This window comes from Cataglyphis hispanica, chromosome 19 (genome assembly GCF_021464435.1).
Source record: "Cataglyphis hispanica isolate Lineage 1 chromosome 19, ULB_Chis1_1.0, whole genome shotgun sequence".
In the NCBI taxonomy this organism is placed as follows: Eukaryota; Metazoa; Arthropoda; class Insecta; order Hymenoptera; family Formicidae; genus Cataglyphis; species Cataglyphis hispanica.
Genome location: NC_065972.1, coordinates 1,758,502 through 1,785,398, shown reverse-complemented (window position 1 = coordinate 1,785,398; position 26,897 = coordinate 1,758,502). Strand labels below are relative to the sequence as shown.

The 26,897-nt window shown below is 32.9% G+C and overlaps 1 protein-coding gene across 2 annotated transcripts in view; it reads left to right on the top strand.

Annotated features, from left to right (window-relative positions):
- The window catches only part of LOC126856519 (beta-1-syntrophin), a 216,625-nt gene extending 190,765 nt beyond the window's left edge, over window positions 1–25,860 (top strand). For both annotated transcript variants that reach the window (XM_050605081.1, XM_050605080.1), the window contains 3 exons: window positions 17,950–18,164; window positions 19,208–19,425; window positions 19,775–25,860. In XM_050605081.1, the coding sequence (XP_050461038.1) occupies window positions 17,950–18,164; window positions 19,208–19,425; window positions 19,775–19,867 (526 nt within the window). In that variant the 3' untranslated portion in view covers window positions 19,868–25,860. The remainder of the gene's footprint in view (window positions 1–17,949; window positions 18,165–19,207; window positions 19,426–19,774) is intronic.
- Window positions 25,861–26,897: the final 1,037 nt, after the last annotated feature.

Genomic DNA, 26,897 nt, shown 5'->3' with positions numbered 1-26,897 from the left:
AGAATATCTGAACAATCATAAAGTCTATTTTCGAAAGTTACACATTGACATCCGGAAACGTTAATATATAATGTGAGCAAGAATTCCATCGGGATATATAGATAACGAGATTTTACACGGATGAGTAAGCCGGTGTTTAAACAAATGCATCGATCCAACGTTTATTAATTCCACGTAACGTCCTTTTGCAATCATTGCGGCCATGCTGCACGCACTAATCACGATTGGTTTCGGTTTTCATGGCGGATTGCTGGCTTGGTAAATAACCGAGTGAACAAATATCTCGACAGAGCATTTGTCAATAACAGGCTGAAATTAATAGGACGGTAATACAGATTAGATCGTATTAGAGAGATATTAATATAATATAATATTAATTTGCTGCATCAAATATGTGTTTACTTCTCAGGACAATCGTAATTGGATCTTTTGAAAAAAACAGTAATTGCCTCTAACAATGAAAAATTTACAATTCAAAGAATTTTATGCAAAAATTTTTGCAAAAATTTATGCAAAATATTCTTTTCAAAAATTTTGCATAGATTGCGAAAGAGATAATTTCGAAAAAAATGTAATATTTTCTCTATACAATGAGGGGACACTCGGACGCGCATAATCTGAATTGTAAAATGTAATTCAGTTGTATGAAATAAGGATCTTCTCTTTTGCGCTTTTACAATATTAAATTACAGTAACTGGAGTGTTGTGTCTGTGAAAGGCGATAAACATGAATTTAATTAAACGTTTGTTTATTTATCTAAACAAATGATTGTGTCTCTCTCTCTCTCTCTCTCTCTCTCTCTCTCTCTCTTTCTCTTTCGCGTCCATCAGTAATGCTGCTTCGGTGACATAATATCACGTTACCTTTATAAAATGGCGTCGTTTCCGCTGCATTTTTATGACGACATCTCGCGACCCATTTCCGTTCCTCTCCCCATCTCTATATCAGCGTACAATCGATTTCAACGTCTCGTTCCTTCTGAACGTTTACGTATACCTGTCCGCTTTATTTATTTATTTGCCCACTCGAATGGGAAGGGATTGCGATCGCTGCTACATCGTCGTATTAATATACGTTTGAGTGCGATCGATTTATTTAGACGTTGTTTATTTATTCGCATGCGGATGTTTATTCAGCCTCAACTTCGCATTGCGATGAACGCGAGTTGGTCGAGAGATTGCGCGCGCGTGTTGTTGTACTAAGATTGATTCTAGTTGAAATCGTTTCGAGACGTTCCGTTCTCAGATATTATTGGCAGGTGTCGCGGTTTAAACTTTAAGATCCATCCGGTTATCGCAAAACACGAAAAATTGATATACTCGACTATCAAATTTAAAAAAAAAAAAACTCGTATTCCTTTTCGGAAACAATAAAAATTAATAGCTCGGCCAATACGTATTTTTGCGTCATTATTCCTCCGGTAATCGGAAATAATCATTATATGTGTGTGACGTGCAAGCAGCACAAGAAAAAATTTATTTCTCCAAGACAGAGAGTGTCAAGTATTTGCCGCTCCTCTTCGAAATGTTTCGCGAATCGGATATTTCTCTGGAAATGTTACTGCTTTTCTGCAGAAACGCCGCTTCAATTTACTGCTCCAATCGTGAATCTCATTTACGGGACTCAGCATCGCGGAAAGCGGCTTACAAAAAATTTAAAGGAGCTTTAGTTTTAAAGCTGACTTCGAGATAATTTGTGTCGCGAACTACACGTTAAAGTCCACTTTAAATCTCGACTAACTTGAAATTCCTCGAGCAAAATCGTTCTCGCGTCGCCGTCGTCCAGGAATTATCTCTTGCTTCTTTAAACCGTCGCCGTGTTGCGATAGAATAATTAATCGTATGGAATAATTAATGGATAGGCTAATGGCTTTCCATTCCATGGAATTTATAGGCTCCGAAATAACGCTCGAAAATAATAATTAATTTTGGTACACAACCCTTATAATGTCGCAATACATTTTACTTTATGATTTAGAAACTAACATATGGCAGAGGTATAAAAAATGTTAAAATAAAAAAATATTATTATGAATAATTAGCAATATTAATTACAGAAATTTAACTTCAAAAATTGATATATTTTTAAAAGGAAATATTTCGCTTTACTTCGCGATTGACGTTGCTGGAAATTGATTAAATTCCATCTTTTATAAAACATTAATAAACTATTTAAATCTCCAGAAAGCGTTAGAGAGAGAGAGAGAGAGAGAGAGAGAGAATAAGCGGCGTCACGCGAATAATGACAAGACAACGTGAAAATTTTCATAGCGACATTTTCTCAAGGACTGGCTGGTTCAAAGGCAACGTTCATTAATCCGCGAGAAAACGTGGCGCTTCATTATTTACATCCGCAGAACTTCGCTTCGCGGTCTTGCTTACACGGTGCGCGCCGTCGCCCGCCATTTAAACTGTCGCCGCGTCCGACGCGGTGATTAACCGAGCGGGTGATCGTAATTAACGGCCCGGCACGACGCCTACGAAACTTAAGGACCGTGACCGTGCAATCTTCTCGGATCACGAAGCACACCGCAAGCTACCGCCGCCGGGGCTTATTTCGAGACCTTATTCACGTTTCGGAACATTTCAGTCCTTTATTAGGTTGATTGACCTGTTCTTTTTCTTCTGAAGCGCGTGCCATATTTTAATTAAAAGATACTTTATATATTCTAAGAGACTTGAAATCCTTAATTTAATCGAATTTTATGTAATAAGCTGAGATCCTTTAAGATTTTATTTGAAAAATAATTGCTTCCATTTCATAGTCGTCTAATGAGGAGAAGACAAGGGAAATGAAAAGATATGTTATATTTTCCTTGCATTCACCTTTTGTCCTAGCTAAAGAAGGTAATGAAGCTATACAAAGCTCTTAAGATATATCTCATCTGTCTCTTGACGTGTGTGTCTCATTCCCTACGATCACCCTGTTCATCTCTGCGCATCCTATATCTTTCTCTGCATTCGTATTCGCGGATCAAACGCGGATCGTGTTCCGCTCGACGGTTTCTTTGACAAGGGTTGCCAGGCTCCGATAATTAATCACTTGCTATTAATTAACCGGGAATCAGGTCGTCCTTCCTTCCGCCATCGCCTCCTTTCACTATACTAACTATCGCGTACTCACTGGTACTCCCTCTACGATTAGCGAATGCTTAAGATAATCATGTTATAGGCTTTAAGGTTGATTAAATAAAAATTAATTATTTTTCAAAGGCATTCTAATTAATTGGAAATATTGTATAAAATTAGAATTGTAGATTTTTTTTTTTTTTCTCCTTTCTCCCGAATCGTGTTTCATTAAATTCTTATTTGAAAGTTTGATATCTCTACATTAATTATCTAATTATGATTAATATATTGTCTAGTAAGATCTGTATATTTCCATTTATTTCGTGTTGTATTTTCTTATGGACTTTTTTTCTAAACTCATTTCAATATATTATTGACAAGTTATAAGCGATGAGAATAAGTCGCGTTTAGGACTTGCTGAAGGTGCTTTTCCGCGATATTCTTATCCGGATTGCTCGTCCTGGAAGGAGTGCGTTAAGCCAGTGTTAGTTCAGTGTAAAAGAAACTTTATCGTGCCTGTCAGCCGCGAGGTAGACGAATGGCGCCCTTAGCACCCTTATCTATCTGCAATTTTTACGCTTAGCCCCTCCTTCCTTCCCTTCATCTCATCTTTGCTGCTTTTTTTTTTCTTTCTTTCTGGCCTTTCCTCTTTGGACCTGCATTAATATCTTTTAGAAGAAGCTCAACTCTAATCCGTCAAATCCGAAAAGCCTCACGAAATAAATGTCTACAGGGTAATACATGTGAGCGATCGATATGGGACAGCAAGATTCGATTCGAAATTTTTATCGAGAAGTGATCCTATAATCGATGTATCATACAAAGAACGATGAGCGGCTTCGTCTAATCTCTTTCGTTCGGCATTTCTGATGAGAATTTCTGATATCGTCTTTTTACCGACAAGCTTCTTTAGTGCAAATATTTTTTAATTATCTTACTATTTGTACAACTTTTAATTATTTAAGAAAAAAAAACTTGAGAATTAATTAATTTAAAAAAATCCATCTAAAAAGATTGTTAAAATTTTTTAAATTTAAAACTTATAAATTTATGAAAAATTTATAAATATGTTTGCATTTATCTTATTTGAATGCAATTCTCAATCTTTCTAGATGGATTTCATGTTACTGGAGAGTAATATATGTTTCCTAACATAGAGAGGCATTCAATACGCTCGTAGTGTTTGTACGTAAACATCCACAGATTGGTCGTTCCAATATTCGCCGTGCAGATTAGGCGCACACGTATAATGGGAAGACTTTTTTTCTTTTCACGCGTTTATTTATTATCGGCGACGGTTCGCCTCGTGACCATCAATTCAGATTAGAGCTCGCAGCTCAACAGGAATTTTCAAACCATTGTCATTTTTTTTTCTGCACGCCGCTGTAGATTTATGATACCTATGGTGCTCATATGGTGCATCGGAACTGGATATCACATACTGGATATTACGACGCGAGAAAAAGCTAACGACACGACCATCTTTAAATTAAACATTAAATATTATTTAGGTACCTTATATAAGAGATGCACAGCATTTCTTGCATTTCTTATCAGGTTTTTTCTGGCGCGTCAATATTAAGCTTAACGACAAGTATAATACATAAAAGAAATCTAATTTTTAATAATGGTTTTTACAAAGTAAACAATTTCTTATCGCGAACATAATATTGGCTAAAGAGACTTTGCAAGGCGGCACCATTTGCCGCTAAGTGCCCGATTGTTACGAGGTGATTCAACATGCAAGCCGGGACTTTGGCGGGAAATCAATTAGCTCTAAAAGTTTCCCGTCGTCGGCGAGCCTGATGAGCGACGACTAAAGGAATACCTGACGATGCAAGGAGTGCTGCGCATTCATCTCTTAAACTACCTAGATAATTTTTAATTTCCTTCCACTCGTGTCCGTCCTCCCCCTTCCATCGCTGAGTAATTCAGATCTAATTAGCTGCTACAAAGAATGACACCCATTCTCATTTTTAATTCCTCAATTAGCTGCCGCAGAACGGACGTCGGCGCGATGTTTTTCGTCCCGGCGCAATTATGGAGATTGCAAGTAAACAGAATTCCTGATCGAGGCTGGAGACGGGGGTGTTGTATTACTTATTAAATCGCGGACACGTATTTATCCAGGAATTTAATAATTATTGTTGCTTCTTTTTAGAAAATTAATAATATCGTAAATATTATACGTATATTGAAGAATTGAAGTCGAGTTTTACAACAATATTTTTACATTGGAAATAATGATGTAAAGTAAAATTAGAGTTATTAAAGCGAAAAGAGAAAGAACAAATAAGTATATAATAAAAAAATTTTCTAAAAGGGAAGATATTTTGAAGCTCCTTTTTCTCTATTTTCTCTCGATTACTGTTTACTTACATTTTATTCAAAAATACTAATATAATAATTACAGTATCTCTCTTAGTTTGACTTTTCCCCTTTGACCTGTCCAGCATGGGTGACCCTAATTATTAGCATTTTCGAATAAAGCAAATTTGATCACTTTGAGAGCGATTAAATCCAATTTATCATGAATATATGCTTGACTAAAAATAAGTTTTAAGAGAATCTGATTAATATAAAAATATAATACATATAAATATATAATTACATTAATAATATAACTAATGTAAAGTACATCTCCCGTTTTTGTTGCTATCCACGATTTATCAATCGTTCTTTGGTATGAAAATAAGCTCTTAAGTTTATAAATATTTTGAAAATAAATAATATAGAAATTAATATTCAACAAATATATTAATTTAGAATTGCCATTCTACATGTTTTTTCGTTAAATTTTTGTGTAATTTACAACGAAAAGGAAATTTTATTATAATTTATAATATTATTAATAAAATTACAATATCTAAATTATAAATAAAACACAATTATAATTATAATTATTTGTTACACAATTATAATTAGAGTATAATTTACAATTAATGATGCTATTAGTATCAAATAGATATATTCGTTATATCCAATAAGGCAGATAATTGATACTGATAATATTTATTTTGAGTTCAATATAAATTTATACATTATATAAGTTTATATAACAATATAATAAATAACATACATACAAGTTTAAGTATATAAAATAAAATATAACACACATGTATATTACATTTTATTTTTTACATAATAAATATATATGCAATTTTGATTTATTAAAAGATGTAGAGTTTGTTTGTATGCAATTTTTGATTTGTTAAAAAAAATTTACGTATGTCACTTTTGAAATTTTTTATAATTAGTACTAATTTTTTTATAATTTGATTTAAATTATAGAAAAATTAATAATTTTCAATTTTATTCTTTTTATAATTAAAATTTTTATTTTACCTAAAAATAAATTTTATTTTATTATCCCTAAAAATAGTTTTAATTTGATTTTTAAAATTTGCTTGAAAATAAATTTAAATTTTATATTATTTATATTTTATTTTTTTGTTTATTTCTTTAATATTTTAATAATTTTAGTGCTCTTTTAATTTCTAATAAGCTTTCAATTCCTTAAGAATCTTAAGGAATTAAATGATTATTTTAAATTAAGATAGTCTTAATAGTTCTAACGAATCTACTTTTGCCAGCGGAAATTTGAAGGGATCACCAAAATTTTGAAGGGGGTATTCTAATCGCGTGCCCTACTTAAGTGCCCTATACTCGCGTGCCCTACTCGCGTGTCCTGATAGAATGCACTGTATGTTGCTTCCGTTGGGCCAGTTGGACCTACCTTTCGTTGATCCTGGCCATATTCATTCTGGCTATATTTAGTCAGAGATGTAGCTTCGATCCCCATTAGAGATCCTCCATGAAGGAAAAAAATTCCTTCCGTTGCCGGCTAATTATTGTCGCCGGAATACATGAGCATAATTTTATGCTCGTTTATGACAGTTTTGTCATGCATCGTTTTAATATAACTTTCCTTTGATTAATCCATGCCAAGTCATCAATCAAATTTAATAATTGATTGAAGTAATAATATTCAATTTTAATAAAATAAAATAAAATAAAATAATAAAAATATATAATTTTAAATAATAATTTTATTTTATTAAAATTAAATATTATTACTTCAATCAGTTAAATATTATCGTCAAATTATCCATATGGCACATAAATGTTTTATTAATTTTATTTTAATATAAATTACATATTATTATAAATATTATTATAGTAAAACGATGCATGATAAACTATCAAAGCTTTTATTGATATGATAATAAAGATGAATGGGCTATGAAAAATTATGACAAAATTGGCGCAAAATGGTAAAAATAATTATCAATATTTTATATAAGAAATAAAATTATTAGCTGTGTAATATATTTTAATATATATTTAAAAAATCTATTAAAAATTATTTGATTTAATCAAGCCCATCCATTTTGAGGCAACGGATATTTACAATCTATAATCTACATTTACATCTACAATATCTATGAATCCGTTGCTTCAAAATAAAATAAAGTTTGTCACTCACCGGCACTGATGCGCAACAGCGGAGATTTGGTCTTGAGGCTACGTTGTCTGTAACACACAAATATAAAATCCTAATTATAGCAACGCTTAAAATAATTAATATTTCAAATTATTATTGTACGCATCAAATTTTATATCCGATGCGTATAATAATAAGAAGGTATACAAATCTGAATCTAATTTTATAAATTCTAAAACAAAAAACTATTTTTTTTTTAATAAAAACTTTTATAATATGAGTCTCTCTTGTTTAAACTATTCAAATAATGATCGAATCGAATTGATGTATGTATAGGATATCTAATAATTAATATATAAATAATAATACTTACCCTTGGGTTGCTCCGCTGGTGCAGGATACCTCTCCTAGGCCTCCTCCTCCTCTCAGGATGTCAGGGTCGCTACGTTGATCTGTAACATGCAAATAGGAAATGCAAATTATAATAATGCTCAAAATAATTAATATTTCCAAAAATTTATTATACGCATTGAATTTTATATTCGATGCATGTAATAGTAAACAGAATAAAAAAATTTTATAAATTTTGAAAAAAACTAATGACTGTAATAATTTCGTATAAAAGCTACAATCTAAACGTAGAAACTTTTACAAGATTATAATTTTTATATAAATATCTTTTTCTCTATTTTTTTTATTTAAATCATATAAATAAAAAATCAATATATAAAAAATTACTTACCACAGGGTTGCTCCACCGGTGCCCGATGCCTGTCCTAGACCTCCTCCTCCTCCTCTCAGGTAGATTCACACGCGCGATACTTTAAACGGCACACCCGCACTTTTATTAAAAAATACTTCCGCACTACATTCACACGCGCGATACTTTGAGCGGCACTTTCGAATTTCGGTACGATCGAACCCCGTTTCACACGAGAATCATACTGCGAGTCGACAAGTCGGGAATTCACGATTACTCCGAGCTAGGGTTAAGCGAGCAAAGGAAGAAGACGAAATCGATTGATGGAATCGACGCTCAATTCTTGCCCGCGCTTGTTCTCACCGAGGGCCGACTCGAACTTTATTAGGAACGATCACAGAGAACCACCAAGTTTCTATCATACAGACTGAAACTTACGCTTATCATAAGGCTGAGAGACGGGTCGAGAATGAAGATACCCAAGTCCTAAGTGTTCACAATTTAGATCACTTAGAAGATGAGAAATCAGCTTCTCTAGCGAGCGAAGATCGAACCTAATAAAACACAGCCAACTGTCCTCAATGCGATACAGTATAGCTGATAGACGGTACAAGATGAGGGAACGACGATTCAAAAATCGATCGAATTCTTACCGATTCAGGCCGAACCGTTCGTCGAAGCAGAGCGTGCCCCCAACAGCCAATTCTCGAACCGAAGTTCTTGATTAACCGCGCGATCATCGCATCTATACTATGCATGATCATACGTTGCTACGCGGCCGGCATTCACCTCAGCCGCGATACTGAGGCGTTTTAACGTTGCGTCTCCATTAATATATTAAATTTATTAATACATAAATATTTATATAATATATATAACATTAATATTGTATTAACGTTACCTAATATCATATAAAATTAATTATATTAATAGGGTATTAATATATTACCGATAGCAACGCTGAGAGATATCCCAGTTAGTCGGCAACGAAGTACGATCCTCGAATCGTGAAAACGGGATAGAAGACGAAGGCGCGAAGACGCGACGACGCGAAAACGCGGTTATGCGGTTACGCGACTCTCTCGTTGCTCGTACGCTCCGATGACGAGCAACAAGGCAACGCACTAAGTCCTCCACAGATGTGCGTGCCACATATGAGTCATTGTACGACTCGTGGCAATGCAGTATGGACACGCGACGCGACGCGAAAACCGTCCGCGACACGTTGACGGAACCGACGCCGCGATAAGCCGTCCGCGGCACGTTGACAGCACTAACGATACGACGAGCCGTCCGCGGCACGATGACAGCGACGACGGCGTTGGGTGCTTGGTTTCCCCTTCTCAATACCTCAGTAGGCCTTAAGGCCCTTAAGGTACCATCCAGGTACTATGCCCTCCCACCACGCCAAGGTTACACCCTAGGAGGGTATTATACGTATATCATTTTTTAATATGATATATATATCATATTACAAAATTATATATGTATAACGTGAGATTATATTTGAGCATAAATTATCTATATCCCTCTTTTCTCTCGATTAAAAGAGATACGATATAGATATGTTTTGAAAAAACAAATGATATATGCGTTATATGATACGATAATTTAGATTAGATCTCATATATTATTGAAAAAACGAAAAAAGAACTATGCAATGCATATATTTTGAAATTAATATACACGGTAAATAGAAATAAATTATTTACCACACATACCTCTGCTCCATCCATCATCGGATACCTTCTAGGACCTCTTTTTCTTCTCTTATTCATCTCTTGTCGTTTTCTCGTAACATTCACATTCACTCGCAAAAACACAGTTAATTATGATTAGTAGAATAAAGACAATCGTACTTTACATTGGCACTTGCGATTGCGCAACAATTACACGAAACATACACTTTATTATATAAAAGAACCCGAAGAAAAAGATTTTTGATATTTACACGATGCCAAAATTATGCGCCACTCGTAAGAGTATACTATCTCTATTATTGAATTATTATTTTTTATTTCTTATTTTTAAAAGTTAATTAATTGTTAATTATAATTGCTAATTATAGCGAATTATATTTTAATATCTATCGCGATCGCGTTTAGAAAAGAAATTCGAAGCACCACTACTTTATTGCTCGAGCATCGCTGTATGAATGATAACAAGAGTATAACATCTTAACAATAACGCGCTAATGTTTACACCACCAAGGCCGAACATCATGTTATTGTAACAGAAAATATACTATGACGTATATACAAGCGAAATAATAAATTATACAAATATTTTAAATTATAGGTCAGTTATTTAATAAACGATTAATATGTCACGAAGCTTATGTTAATTACTCTGATCTGCGATTCGATTATTTTATTATGTGTTCTCAATCTGAATCATATTTAAAATAAATCGTAAAATGAAAAAGCACTAGACAAAATATAATTAAAATTTTCGTCTTTTTAAGAAATAATTATTGTTTATAAAGAAGAAGAAAGATCGCGATAAATTAATAATTTAGAATTTTAATTTCTGTCACTTTGATTGTATACATCACGTGCAAAATACGCGTCTCGAGATTTATCATTGCGATATAATGACATATTATTTAAAGTATTATGTAAAAGATAATTAATATTTATTATATTAAATTATATTCCGACACTTCGTCACGATCGCATTTAGAAAAGAAATTTAACAGATTTGTCTCGCGCTCTACTACTTTACTGCTTGAATGTCGCCGTGCGAATGATAACACGTATAAAAGAAATTTGAACGTCCCCACGTCTCACAATAGTTCTATTCAAATGACTTCGTCAATAACAAGGCTGTAATATGTAAACAATGTTTGTGCGCGTCAATGTTTACGCCGGCAAGGCCGAATACCATGTTAGGTGTTGTCCTAATTTGCTGCCGAAATATTTTACGTATATATATATATATATATATATATATATATATATATATATATATATATAACATACATATTCAAAAATATTAAATTTTATATACAAGTAGATATTTTGAATTAATTTTAAATATTTCAAAGATTAATTTTTTCGGAATTTTGGCTCTTTATTTAGTATTCTGGGTAGCATCTCACGAGATATAAAAGAAACTTTCAATATTCTTACGCTCCAACTAATATTGCGAAAGATACACAGCGATTTTTTTATCATTTTTGTCTATTATTATTTATAAAAACTAAATGGCGCATTTTATAATATTTTATAAAATATAATAATAAATTAATATATAAATTTTATATAACACACACACACACGCACACCCATATAATATTCTAATAATATGCCGTAAGCAACTCTTCATCGTGATATCCACTTTTAAATATGTATATTAAATCGATACTTGCAAGTATTATTACCTCTTTTCCGCGATACTGATTATCTCAACGTTGCGCTGTGCATTATTTTATATCAATAAAAGCTTGTCATAACTGAGTGACGCATTTGACAATTCACATATTAAATGTGTGTAATTTTTATTTAATTTATTTTGAAAAAACGGAGAACTAGAGTTAATATGTGTAAATAATTATACACACAAAATAAATAGCGCGCGCTAGTGTTGTAGTATACATATATAAAAATATATAAAAATGACAATTGCCGCAAGAGCAGAATAAAAATTGCTTCGTTTCATTTAAGGATTTATGTTGCGGATTCACTCATTTTTTTCAGGCTCAGGCTAGTGCAAATTTATAGCTTTTAAATCTTATATCTATAGATTCTCATGGATTTTTTAAAATGTTAAGTCTAGCGATTTTTTCAATTCCTATAATCTTGAATAATTACGATTTATTTATATTAATAATATAATTTAATATATAATTTAATATATGTATTCATGTTAGTAAAATTGATTTATTTATATTATTTTCCATGCACTATTACTGCATACAATTTTCTTATACACAGATATATTTATTATAATTAAATTATAATTAAATATATATTTCTTTTTATTATTTTGAAAATTTCCATCTTTGAAAGACAAAATAAATCTGCTTTAATATAATCTAACCTAATTTCACTGTCTACTTTTTCTTCTCAATTTCCATTCTCTGTCTTTCTTTCTGTTTCTCTCTTTCAACTCTCGGTGGCACACAAATTCTGTTTTTCTCCAACGTTCTCCCCTCAGTCTCTCCTCTTCACGATGTCCGGTGACAAACGGTCGCCTTTCCGCGGCAGCCGGAAGAAAAGCCAGTTCAAAGAGCAGAGAAAACGAACGTTGGAAAAAAAGCGGCAGACATTCCGCAGGGAGAAATATTTTCTAGCGTTCGTAACTCATCGAATCTTCCGCGTCACAGGACTCTCACTGCAAGAAAAATTCACTAACGGCGAATTGACTTTTAATTTATTTAAGTATTTATCGCTGAAAAATTTTATCTTGTTTTATTTCATTTATCTTTCCAATTTTGCTATGGGATTGGGAGCAATTTAGAGCATATTATTAAAATAATATATATAGAGACTATTGAAATATTTTAAGAATTTTCTAAATATTTTGGGATACTGTTCTATTTTGATAACTTTTCAATTTTATTTTTGAATTGAGATATTAATGGATATTAATAATTTATTTATAAATTTTGACAATTAAATTTTTTCATAAAATATTTTACCTTTATTTAATATTATATATTGTTTGTTAAATATCGCTGGATCCTCCTTATCTTATATATCCTTCAAATTTTCCTTTATGTTCTTAAACGTAACATGTCTTCGTCGTTTTCGCGTTAGCTTAATAAGATTCATAATTGTCCGCCATAGTAAATTAAAGATCATAGAGATAGAGTTGAATTAAGTGGATAAGGATTAGATAAAAGCGACTGAAAAAGGAAATAGGCGGAAACGGTGGAGAGAAGAAGAGGGATGGGATATGAAAGATGAGATCTCGATAATCGAACGGCGAACTGGATCAATTAAATTCTCCGAGGTAGACATTAATTATCGAAGGTGTCGTCGACAGTTTCCGATCGCGCGTGCAATCGAAGTACGATATTCGGGACGAGTTCAGAATTTTGCCCGTGACGCATCCCTCTCCTAACGTCCTCCCCCCTTCACCTCTTCTCATTCCCCGATTGGTCTCGTTTGAGTCATGTAAGACTGCTTCTTATATCAATTTTTATTTCCACCGCGAATAAATTGTCAACGTAAATCATATCATATAAATGCGAGACGCCAGCAAAGAATTGACTTCTCGGTCGTGTGTTTTTTGTGCCAGAATAATATTAATTGATCAATAAAAAAAACTTTCTCCAAAAAAATCGTCTTTTAAAGTACATAGAGAAGCATTCAAACTTGTATGCGATAAAAGTTTAAAAAAATAAAAAATTGATACATTTTATTAATTTTATTAGTTCTATTGATAAATAACATTAAGACTAAGAATTTTACATGTACATATATGTTTCCATTTTGACCGTATCAATCTCGATTCAATTTTTAAGAAGGTAAAGTTTGCTCGCAATATATTTCTTTCACCAACGAGCGCGCGACGACCGAGTCCGCTCGCGGCGACAAGTCACGCGACCATGTGACTCAGCTTGTCAACTGCACGTCGCATTGCGTCGCGCGACTCGCGTGACTCGCACACCAGTGGATTCACTTGAATGAATCAGCTGTGCGTACGCGCGCTATCGCATAGTAGAGTAGCCGCGCGCGATCTATTTCCTTTCCTCAATTCATGCGCGCTCAATTTTACGGACGGCCATAACTCCGTGAAAAATCGACATAGTAAAATTATGTTAATAGTACGTGAATAATTTTATTCGTTTATTCAAAACGCGGGATTAATGTTATTATTTTTGAAGATCAGAAAAAACTGAATATATCTCTCTCAAATTTTCATCAATATGTTGATTGGCTGTTATTGCTGTTATTGCAATTATTGATAATTTACAGTAAATTTTTTGATGACGGTAATCGACAAATGTAATTGTTGCGATTTGAGCGCGAGTGTCAAACAGCATCAAAAGTCAAAATTCGTTATGACGAGATCTAGGATCTTAATCGGATTCTCCGTGATTTAATATTCTATGCTATTTCTGTCGCCGATCGTTATTATTTTCCAGGTTGAATAACATTTTGATTGCATGTTTCTATATGTGTGTATTACATTGCGAAAATATATTCTTTAGTATTAAGTTAATTTTGATTAGAATAATAAATGTTAAAGTATATATGTGTGTGTTTATGTTTGTGTGTGTAATAAATTCAACAATTTGCAAATATTAAATTATGTAGTTTAATTTTACAATTTAAAATTTATAAATTAGTATTACAATTAATAAACAAATTGTATATTGCGTAAATACAATCAAAATTATCAATTTATGTTAAAAAAATTAAATATGAATATAAAAACATTATTTAAAAAATGAAAAAAGATTTTTAAAAAAGAGCAATATCACACATGCATAAAATATTATATTTAAACTCTGAGAATGAAAGAAGAGAGTCGAGATTTTAATCTTAACATTTACTTCCTGTCTCCAATATTTTTCTTCTACTTTTTCAGATCTTTTCTTTCAAATATTTCTTTTATTATTCTTCTTTGTATGTGCACGGTATTTCATAAAGTTTGTATCGAGCTTCAGGTACATATTTTTGATAAAAGTGGATTTGATTTTTGTCACAAGTCCTAACTGACATAATTTTCACATAATCAAACTGGCATATATAAAATGTTCTCATTCTTTAATTGTTTTTGAACGGAGTGCAAGTCATTAAAAATATAATTTTAACTCATAGTTATCGAAACAATATTGAAAATTTTGATATTGCAGGAAACAGGGCGGAAAAAAGATTATCTTTAAATTCAAACAATACGCAAACTGTTACGTTCACCTTTTATTGCATGTTTAAAATCGTAATAAATGTAAAATTTATATTGTAACGTTACGCGTATTTGCAAAAACTATTACCGTTTAATGTATGATGCAAAAGTTCTCTTTGTAAACATGCTGAAAAATAAAATGCGAATATTATGAAGAGCAATGTTATGTGTATTGAGCATGCCAGAAAGGTCTCGTGGCATTATTTTATATCCCGTTAAACTTTTCCCTACGCGTCATTGTTGCGAATTAATGTCAGGTTCATTTTTTTTTAACTACGAGTGCCTGGCATTTTCGAGCAGCTTAAATGCGGTGTCAGGCAGTCACGCTGTTTGAATGATCGGTGATCCAGCTAAGCTTCGTTTAAATTTTAAGTGAAAAAGGCCCGAAAGCCCGGAACACAGGCATCGATCGTTCGTTCCGTGGCAGCTTACAAGCCCGCGTCTCTGTTTCTCTATCCGTTATATACAGGACATTGCGAGTATCATTTTCTCGTGAACAAAAATCCTAGAGAAGAGAGCTGTGTAAAAATACTCTTTATTTCATTGTCGAGGAACCGGTATTTTTGTGCGTGTATATATTTTAAAACATATTTTTATGGTATCTTTTTTTTAAATCAACTTGCCAACGAATTATTTTAAATGGCTAATCTTTATGTAATAAAATATTGGAAAAATATATAGAAGAATTAAGCATGTTTTTTTTTTTTTTTTAAATCTTATATCAATCATTGTTCATTTATTCATTTTAAGACATATTTATTTGTTATTCTTGTATATTTGGCCAACAGTGTGAGACACTGTTATTCAAGTTACTAATTAAACTTGACTATTACGTTTGTGTAGTCAATACAGATAGTACTAAGTTAATTACAATAGAAACAAACTTGCTAGTATTCTCATATAGGTCAATATGATATAATTCGTATTAGTTGATATTCTCATTACTCGGCAAACTTGATTCTAATACGATATTTGGCCATTTTCTTATTCTTTCTTATTTTACAACTTTTATTTAATCTGATCGCAAAATTTCTTACAGAAAATTTAATTACGTAACAATTCATTAAATTTTTTAATATTCAATAATTATTAAGATATTTTTATTAAACGTAGAGATTTACCAGTATTTCATCGAAAGAAAATTTTCTTCGAATTTTATGCCGCTGTTAATCATTTTCTTCTTCGCCAAATATTCAGACATTGTTTCCTCAAAGTTTTTCTTCAAACGGCAAAAGACGAAGAAGCTGAAGGACGTGTAAAAGAAGCGGAACGGGAACGTCAGAAGGACTCTCTACTTCCTCTACTTTCGGTCGAAAGGGCCCGTATCAGGCCCGACGCGAAAGCGCGAAATGGCCGACTTAAAGAAGTTTTACTGCGAGACAAACCGGAAGTGATTCGGCTATCCCGAGGGAAACTTTCTTTCCTTCCTGCGGGCTTTTTCGTCGGATTACGGCCGCCGACGAGCATCCATTCTCGTTTAACGCTTTTATTTACCGTTTGCGGCTGTCTCGCCAGCTTCCTCCCGCTTATCGGAATTTTCTTTCGTCGTGCTTTCACTGCTTTATTTTTTTTTTCTTCACCGTCTTCGTGATACGCGTTAGCGATAATGATCAATGAATATCCATTCTGTCGAGGAAATCGAATTATTTCGGACATTAACGGATGTAACGATAAGGAATTTTTGTACAATCTTAAAATCTATTTTGATTGAATAATATAAGGATGAATTATTTTTTATAAATATAAAAAGAATGAAAGAATTGCAAAATCTAAGGAGAATTCTAAATGAAAAATTGATATGTCTTTACAATTAAATATTTCGAGTATCATATTTGTCCATTTTTCAAATATCATTGACAGATCTATTTCTTTCAATTCTTTCAATCGCTTTGAATAACGTATTTTTAAAAATGTATAGAGATAAAAACTTTTACAACAACTAATACATCTGATACATGATACAAAAATGATCATTCACAAATACGTTGGAAATGTCTTGCCTTGTTCATTGCATCTCCATATGACGGGCAACTATTAACGTCAACGCGAGACAAGTTCTAGGAAAGAGAAAGAAGGAAGAAAGAACGATTGTTAGGCATCGAATGATACCAGGAGTATGCATTTTTTTCCAGTCCAAGTGTGCCATTTTTCCATCCTTTTTCTATCTTCCATCGCACGGGGGATGTTCTTTCTATCGCTTTTTGTTTCTCTTTTTTTGTCGGCGAGAGAAAGAGGAAGGAGAGAGGAGAAAGAGAGAGAGAGAGAGGGGTCGGAGGGCTCGCCAGTGTCCCTCGGAAAAATCTATAAATCTAGCGCGCGGGCTCGCGAACGTCAGGACCATTCGTCAGCGGGCAGATTGGGGTGGGAGAGGGGAATGGGATTCGTGGGAGATCGAGGGGGGGAGGCAAAAGAGAGGGTTGGGGAGATACGCGTTCCGAACCCGTGTCAGGTGAACCGCTGCAGCTTCGTCCCACATGCAATAAAGCCGTGACGATTTTACGAGCGGGGCGAGCCGGATGACGAGGTAATTTACCTACCTACCCGCAGGAAGAGAGGGATGAAGAGACGACGGGAATCCATGCCGTGACTCGCTACAAGGCGCTTCGATCGTTTCGATAAAGGTCGCCTCTTTTTACCCAGGCATGACACTCTAGGAGAGTCACCACGCGATTTTTGCGATAGAATCTCTCTCTCTCTCTCTCTCTCTTTTCGCGAAGTTTTCAATTTTCCTTCGGAAAACTATCGATTTAAATACACTTTAGTTTAATGCGGGAAGGGCCGTCGCCTTCGATTTGAAATGACGATAATGCGAATTGTGTAACCGATAGCGATCATTAATGTACGTCTTCAAGAACGAACTCGAATCGAATGGTTTCAGACTGGTTTCCTCCCCAACGCGACAGAACGAAGCGGCGAGCAGCAGTAGCGGTTCGGCACAACACGGGGCGACGTTCGCGGTTCGGGTTGGCACGATCGACGGGGTGATCACGCATCATTTACGAGCTGAAACACGAAGAGATCTGGCGGCTTGGGCGCGGGCGATCGTTCAGGGATGTCACGCGGCTGCTCACTCCTTGCGGGAGTACACCGTTCGTAAGTAATCTCGCATGTCATCTATATTATATATATATATATATGTATATGTATATGTGTAGGTGTATATATGATTCACTTTATAAATATTCCGTAAAAAAAGACTGGGCTTTTTAATCAGCAAGAAATCTCTGGGCTTTTCGAAATGCGCGTGGCGAAATAATGAATGTGAAATCAATAAAGCGACAATCTCGAAAAATTGAAAGAATGGAATTGGTAAATGGAGATTTGAAATCGTGCATCGGAGGGAGAGAAATGCCTAGAATGAGAAATACTTCAAGAAATGGCGAGGCCGAGTTTTTTTCTTCTCCTTTTTTTTTTTTTTATCAAAGCAGCGCGTACAACGGCGGATGATATCTATACTCGACATCTATACTCTCGTCGTTCTCTCCGTCGCTCGGTCCGATGAATTTTAATTTCTTTTCAGTCAACGACGAACGGCAATAATAAATTGAGATGAATGCCTCGCCCGTTTCATACGCGTCTTTTTGTTTGTGTCTCGCGTCGAACTCATCGATGATAAAGAATCGATGCGGTAGAAACGAGCGATGGGAAATGAAAAATATATACAGACTGTCTCATAAAGAGAAAATAGTACGTTGCAAGAAATTCAATATTTTGTTAATAATTATACGCGATGGTGATCATTTAAGCTCATCCAACTATTTTTTATTCTCGATTATTTACAGTTTGCAAAAGACGAAAGGAATATTCTTTCATATTGAGATTTGTATTTATTTCTAATATAACTATATTTATATGCAATTTTTAGCTCTATTTTATAATGTATTTAATAAAAATTTTATAGCTTTCAAAAATTTATATAGTGTGTTTATGCAACATTTTATAAGACAAAAATTAATTGAAAATATTTAACAGAAAATATTTATACTGAAATAATATAAAAGTAATATAAAAATAAATAATATAAAAATGTTTTTGAACTATGTTAGATTGACTCGAGTTCATGGGATGCGTTAAGCTGTGAATAAATTTTCTTTTTCAAAGATTACTTTAATTTTATAACCTTGCATGTGTTATAGGTTGCACATGGCAAGGTAAGGCCTGTCAGTTAGTTGTCAACCATGAGGAAGGATTCGCGCTTTATGCCGCTGGAACGCGGAGCACTGCCGGTAACGGCGTAAGTCCTGGATCACCACCCACGCCGCTCTGGAGAAGATCCTTCGACAAATTGAAAATGTCCGCGGACGACGGCGCCCGTCTCCTGTGGCTTGATTTCGGGGGCGAGGATGGCGAAATTGTGAGTACTCGATAGACATTTGAAAATATTGACATCAGAGATTGAAAGAATTCAACGTTTTCCGAGGAATAAATTAAATTTACGTCGTAAATTTACAAATAAGTTTGCGAAAAAAAAATACTTGCTATATAATCACAATTTTTCCATTATATTCCTTACGATATTTAATATAAGGTCGCTTTAAAAATAGAATTGTCGCGTGATTTATCAATTTTTTTTCTTTGCTGAATAAAAATTGCATTTATTGGTCTCCTTACTTTCTGAACATACAGATACTTAGAAAGTCTATAATTGTCAGTTTCTCGTCATCAGTAAGTAAAAAGAGAAGTGTCAATTGATCCTATTATAGGAGCTCGACCTGGAGAGCTGTCCGAAACCGATCGTGTTTGTCCTGCACAATTTTCTTTCGGCGAAGATTCACCGGCTCGGTCTGAGCGCATAGGGGCACGAGGGGGCCCTCACAGAGGCCCCCGATTTACCCCCTCACACTACCAGGTCTATTACCAGCGTCTTTCTTCATTGAACCAGAATGAATCACGGCGCGAAAGAGAAAAGGGCTTTCTCTCTCTTCGAGGATTCGATATTAACGAGGATGAGGCACGTGTAAGAAATGCAAGGACTATTCTTGCCTGTCGCGTCGCGTACGGTTCTGTTTCGCGGCTTTAAATCGCGAAGAAGAGATAGATTTGAAATAAAGATGAGTAACGGTGAAACAATTTGGGAATGACTGATATTAGGACAGATAATTCAGAGAGAATAATAGTCCGAGGATTCTAAAATTGCAAGATTTATAAGAGTCAATCTAGCAAAGTTCCAATATATGTATATAACTCTTTCTCGAATTAATATCTCCATTTATTTAATACAGAACATTCTGAAAATTGAATATTCTAAGAATGAGATATTTTTGAGGTTTTAGATAAATATTTACGAGTCTGAAACCTTGAAATCTGAGACATTTTTAAAAATAGTTTTCAATAATTACAGAAATGACAATTATTAACTTTTCTCAAGAATCTAACATTTACAGTCCCAAATGTTATTGCATGTTTAAGTATTTAAGTATTTATCAAGAATTTTCAACAAGTAAAATATTTACAATTTACAATAATATCTCACTCTTTCTGAAATTGAGAATATTCTTTCAATATCTAAGATCTAAAAATTAAAAAAAAAAAAAGAAACATCGTAACGGCCTAATTCTTTTTATCAAAGAAACAAAAATCCAAATTGCGCACATTCTAGAATTCTCGGACTTGGCGCAAAGATTCCAGGATTGGAATCGTTAGAGAGATACTAAGATGTAATAAGATGCAAAGAGGACTATATGTGTATAAGTTTGAGAGTCCATATAGAATCTTCAAGAGAAGCTCGATTACGATAAATCGACTCGAGACGATCTTCAAAAATCGGGCGACAGTCCCTTTTCTCCTTTTTTTTTTTTTCTCCAACGATAATCGATACGAAGCCATCCACGAGACGATATATTGAAGAAAGTACGACACGCAACAAGGACAGAGAGGCAGAGGGGTGAGGACGCACACCCACGCCACTAATCACACGCCTAAGTAACTAATTATATAATTAACTATTTACCTAATCATAAGAGTATATATATATATATATATAAGACTAATCGCAAAAGAACTGATTTGGCGGATTATCGATAAATATTCACTGATCCTGTGTCGGATGTCAAATTGTGGTTATTGTAATGAGCATGGAAACCAGATAGACGCGATTGTTTAAACGACGTTATGAGATACTTTGATGTATTTTGGCTTTCAAAAGCAATTCGATAATAATCTGAATTTTGGGAAATAATATACAATCGCACTATTATATTCTGATGATTGCTAAATATATTTTCGAAAAAATGTTTTATTAAATTAAATTTTATTTTAATGTTGAATTTCAATGTCTATAATGTCTCATTTAAGAAAATTTGTAAAATAAATATTTTACGGAAAATGGTACGTTTTGATTTTGGATTAATAATTTGATTTTATTATTATAAATATTTTGATTTTTTTAATTTGAATTTAATTGATTCAATTAAACCAATTTAATTAAATTACGATATTTTAGATAAATGCTATTTTTAATTTTATCAATTTATTTTATTAATTTATTTTAGTGTTTTCAGTAATAAATTATTCGTAATTTGATGTAGAGATGAGATATTTTATAATCTATAAGCATCTTCACACACAAATACGCAAACATATTGACATTTTATTTAGTCAATGTTCATATGTTCATCGTTCGTGTTATTCGGCTAAATAAATTTTCAACAGATTTTAATTATTCTTATATACACACTAAAACATTTTACATAAAAAGAATCTTAGAATTTCTCTTTGTCGTTTAAACATCGCGATAATTTTGATCTCGCGCACGATCGAGACATTTAGGCGAAGCGTGTAACGTACTCGTTACGAGAGTAGAAGCTATCATAATAAGGCCTATGTTTTCATCGTATATATAACGTTAATCGTGATCATCTATTTCCAATATCCGCTCTCTCATCGAGATATCACGTTGTATGCATTCGATGTAAACACACCTACCAATTATATAATCATCTTCGAGATCGCGTAATATTATATTACGGCATAATCGAAACACATTCGCGATCAACTTTATTGTAATGAAATAATAGTGTCGCTGTAACATTCATCATTTTTCTATCAATGCAATGCAACGCAAAACAGAATGTCAGCGTTAAATGCGCGATGAAAACACGGTCATTATTATCTTAACAATGAGCCGCTCATTGGTATTTAGACCCTTCAGTTCCCTCGAAAGTTTGCAAGGTACACATTTCTTTAATTCATCTAAAACATAAAGAGAGAGAAACAGAAAAGAATGAATAATAATAATAATAATAATAAATCTGTTTATTATTGTGATCAAGCTTTGTCAAACTATATTATACAAATGTATATTGCAATGCAAAAATAAAGAGAGAAAATGGGATAGATATTTTGTTGCGGTTAATTATAATTAACGCGCGCGTTACTTTGTAAAAACAGGCTCCTCTCAATTGGCGAGCCGTGTTATTTGCCGAGGTAAAAATTATTACATTTTACGTGCTTTAATTTTACACGAGGATCTGGTCAGCTTCACTCGCACGTTTTTTTTTTTCGAGCCAAAAAAAATTTTACGCGCGTCACACGGTACTAAAGTCCACGAAGTTGGGAACACCTGGAAAGGACTTAAGGAGTTTACTCTCTTGATCTTCCAGCAGGGAACTTTTCGCGAGATAACGTGTTTCGTTTCGGTAAGGCGATATTTATGTCACTCCCCCACCTGCCCACAGTCAAAGCGCCTCGAGTGAGTTCGCGGAAGTTGGAATATCCTTCCGCGCGTTTCTCGGCCAAAATACCTCCTCGGAATTGTACTCGAGAGGCGATCGCCATCGATCTCCTAGCCAGACAAAATGGAAATATCCTCCTGGCGGCCGTTTCGTGACGAGGCGAGGCGAGACGGAAATCGAGGTTGACTTACGTTCAGGATCTTCCATCTTCTCGTGTTCTCGTGTTGGAGGAGAGGAGCTTTTAAATTCTAGAATTCGGCAGTATTTGCAAAATTCTTGTTTCGCGTCTATTTATATATAAAGCGAAAAAATCAAATCATCTGAAGAATCAAATCGTCGAAAGAGCAATATTTATAAGATTTGTAATTTAATAAAAGAAAAAGTACGTGATCGCATTTTTTTCCGAAAATCAAGAAGGAAAAAGTTTATCGTGCAGGATCGAGGGAACCGAGTATGTATGTCGACATTAATCTAAAAGAACGATCCGTTGCACAATCTAAAAAAATTACGCAAACGACTAAAAATTTGTCAAGCATTTTAATTTTATAGTATATGATTCCGGTGAATTAGACTTAACGCGGAACGTTACGTTCTTAACATATCCGTGCAAGAGTCGTGGCGGGGCAAACTTTTAGATAGTATGCGAATCGCGAAAAATGTCGTTCTGAACCACTTCGGCGTTATTTACGACTTGGACAAAACTCAATTAAAAAAAAAAAAAAAAATAGCGCTCGAAACAGAAGAAGGTTCCTTGATAAATCAATGGGCGGCCATTTTAGTTGTTTTGTACGATATTCATATTCTTTAACGCAGGTAAACTTAAAGTAGCAGAAAGCGTCGATGTGTGCAGCCTGATTTTTTTGTTTCTCAGAAGCAATAGTTTATCTGAATGATGGTTCATGTTATGTTTTGCTCAGAATATAAGAATAAAAAATTTATAAAATAAGATAGAAAGAGGATAAGATTGTGAGGATTTCCAAGGATCCGCGAGATTTTTACTGGAAAAATAAAAATAAAATAATGATTTTTAGAAGATATAATCAAAGAATTCATCTATGTACGTGTATATATAATCTTGAAACTCATTTCATTGCGATATCTCTTTTTGCTTATAAATAGATTTATTTTTAACTTTTTAAATAAATTTTAAGACAATTATCTCTGATGTTTAAAATATATATGAAAGTTAGAAATTTAAGAAAAAAAATCAGCAGTTTATATACATCTAAATAAAATATAAATCAAATTTTATAAATTTAATAAATTAAAATTTATAAAGATCTGATCCTTCGAAAACATAAGAATTTTCAGAAAATGCAAAATCCTTGGAAACCAATCTACAAATTATGTGTGCTCCTAATTTCTAAAAATACGGAGGATCTAAAATTTTCTTTTTTGATTACGCGACTTGGCAATTGAGAATATTTTTTTAATTTTAAGAAGTTAATCTTTTTCAAAGGCTTTAAAACATCATTACAATTTTATCGACAATATTTTCTATATATTTCCGGAGTTCTTAAATTATCTCGAAACGAGGAAATCAGGCGTCTAGCAAGTTATCTTTGACACAAGGTTACGAAAGAAATGTAAGAATGAAGGCTTCTTCACAGACTTTTATAGCATATCGAAATGTACTCGATATATTGTACTTTACCAGACTATATATCGGTACAAATAACCATTGGCCATTGCGCTGTCATTTCTTTATTGCAAAATAAATCATCTATATTATCGAATAATAAGCTTTCTCTCTCTCAGGAACTTGTTTGTACTGTTTCTACATTCTCGGAGTATTAATGAGACCAAATTTTTCAGTGCTTGATCTCTTCATTATTTTTCCGTGCATTTATTTTTGACTATTCTATTAATAATAATAATAATATTAACGGGAGATGATGATGATAATAATAATGATAATAATACGTCTACTTAGGACAGCGACATGAAACGGGTAACCACCGCGAAGCGGGGTCTTGTCACAGGGTAATGCCCGCATAGCCGCCTTGTAATTTCGGAGGCTACAGGACGGAACTGACGGGCAAACCTTCACACAATAAGGACGATGATAATAATAATGATATTTTAACTACCGAGACAAATTTTTCTAATATATCGCAAATTTTGCTATCACCAAATGGTCTGGCGTGTGTTATAAAAGCCTGTGATCCTCTCTTTTTGATCTGTATAAAAAAAAAAGAAAAAAAAAATACGAGTGTCTCCCATCGAGATTGTTGAGTGTTGTACAGGGTGGGCGTACAATAATAAGATTTCGAGATTAAGTAGACATATCAACGAAGTCATGTAATATTGATTGTGCCCATTTGTCACTTTCCGAGCGCTCCTCGAGTCGAACCGGAAGGATCCTTTATTACCCTTGCCCGTATATGCGGGTTTGTCTATGTACATAGATTATTTAACGAAATCGCCTACAGACGATTGTCTACAAACGATGAGATCGCTTATTTATTTATGTCAAAAATTACTACATTGCAACAACGTTACATATTATATTGCAATAATTGTACTTGTAATTATGATATATATTATATAATTTGAGATTTTAGATTAAAGATTAGGACTAAATAAAATTGAAATAATTGAAATTTGACGATTAGTTTTATTTAATTTACGTTCAGAAAGCTCTGTGTACAGTATTGAAACAATAATTTATGTAGAAAACAATATATAGGATAATTAATATTTTTAAGAATACTTAAAAAATATGTTTAAGGAAAACAATTAATATTTTGTGAATATTTTATGAGCATGCTAGAATGTGAGGTAATCACAAATCTTTGGCATCGAGGAAAATTACGGAGCAAGGAGACCGTAGTGGTAAATTAATGCATCCGTTTCGGATCGATGGAGCGCGACTTCCATAAAGGCGCATAAAGCGACTGTTAACGAGTTATTAACATGATCATTATTAACGAACTAAGTTGAACATCGAGGATTTTATTAACGGATTTGTTCGCGTGTGAAATGCGTTATTTTTCTAATGATTTCGAACGAGTTGTTGTCAGAACGTGACGGAATCCTTCCGTTTTATTTTCCCTAAGTTTTACAGCGAATTTTGTATTTCAATGAGTTACCAAATAAACAAGAAAGATTAGAACAACGAATGAGTTGTTATTCTTTGTTCTATTTTATAAAATTATTTTATTACTATTACTAATATTATTATTATTACTATTGGTATTTATTACTATTACTACTATTATTATTGGTATTTATTACTATTATTATTCATAAAAATAACAAATAAATAAATAATAAAATATGTTTTAAATAGAGAAATTGACATCGACAGTTCTTAGAATAAAACAAATTGATTAAATCAATTATATATATATATATATATATATATATATATATATATATATATATATACGTTTGAATTATAATTCTGATTTCTAAAAAGATATATATTCTATTCTCTTTAAATAATAATTATAGTAACTATAATAATTGTAATAATAATTATTATATTAGAGGAATTTTACAGGCTTCACTAATTAACAACGCCCAATAATCAACAACCATTATTATTGTAAAGTTTGAAAATTCATTAATATCAAAATATTAAAATTTGTGTATATATATATATATATATATATATATATATATATATATACATATGAGTTAATTTTTAAATTAAATTTTAAACACACATTCAACAATTTAAAAAAGTGAGTATCTTATTATCAATATATTTACGAGATGAAGAAGAAAGTTAAGAAATTTTAAGAAACTTTTAAAGGTAGGTATATATACATATAAAAATAAAAAAATATTCATTTTATTGTGAAAATCAATGTGGGATATGTATGATATGTGCAAGCGCAGGGGTTAACGCTTTCAACTATCCTAAAAGGTCAATCAATTCGAGAGATATTATCCAGTGCAAAATTTATAGAGAGTGCATTAAAAAATTGATAGTTTAAACTTTGAATACGTATAATATTTATCAAAAGCAAAAAGATTTTACTAAACGAGAATCTACGCATCAACAGTTATAAATTTTAAATATACGATTAATATACGATAGATCTAGAAAATTGCTATCCCACATTATTTTTATCGATGAAGATTTCATGTGAATTCATATATACGATTAATAATAAAATATTTTGTCTGATAATTTTGTCTTGCA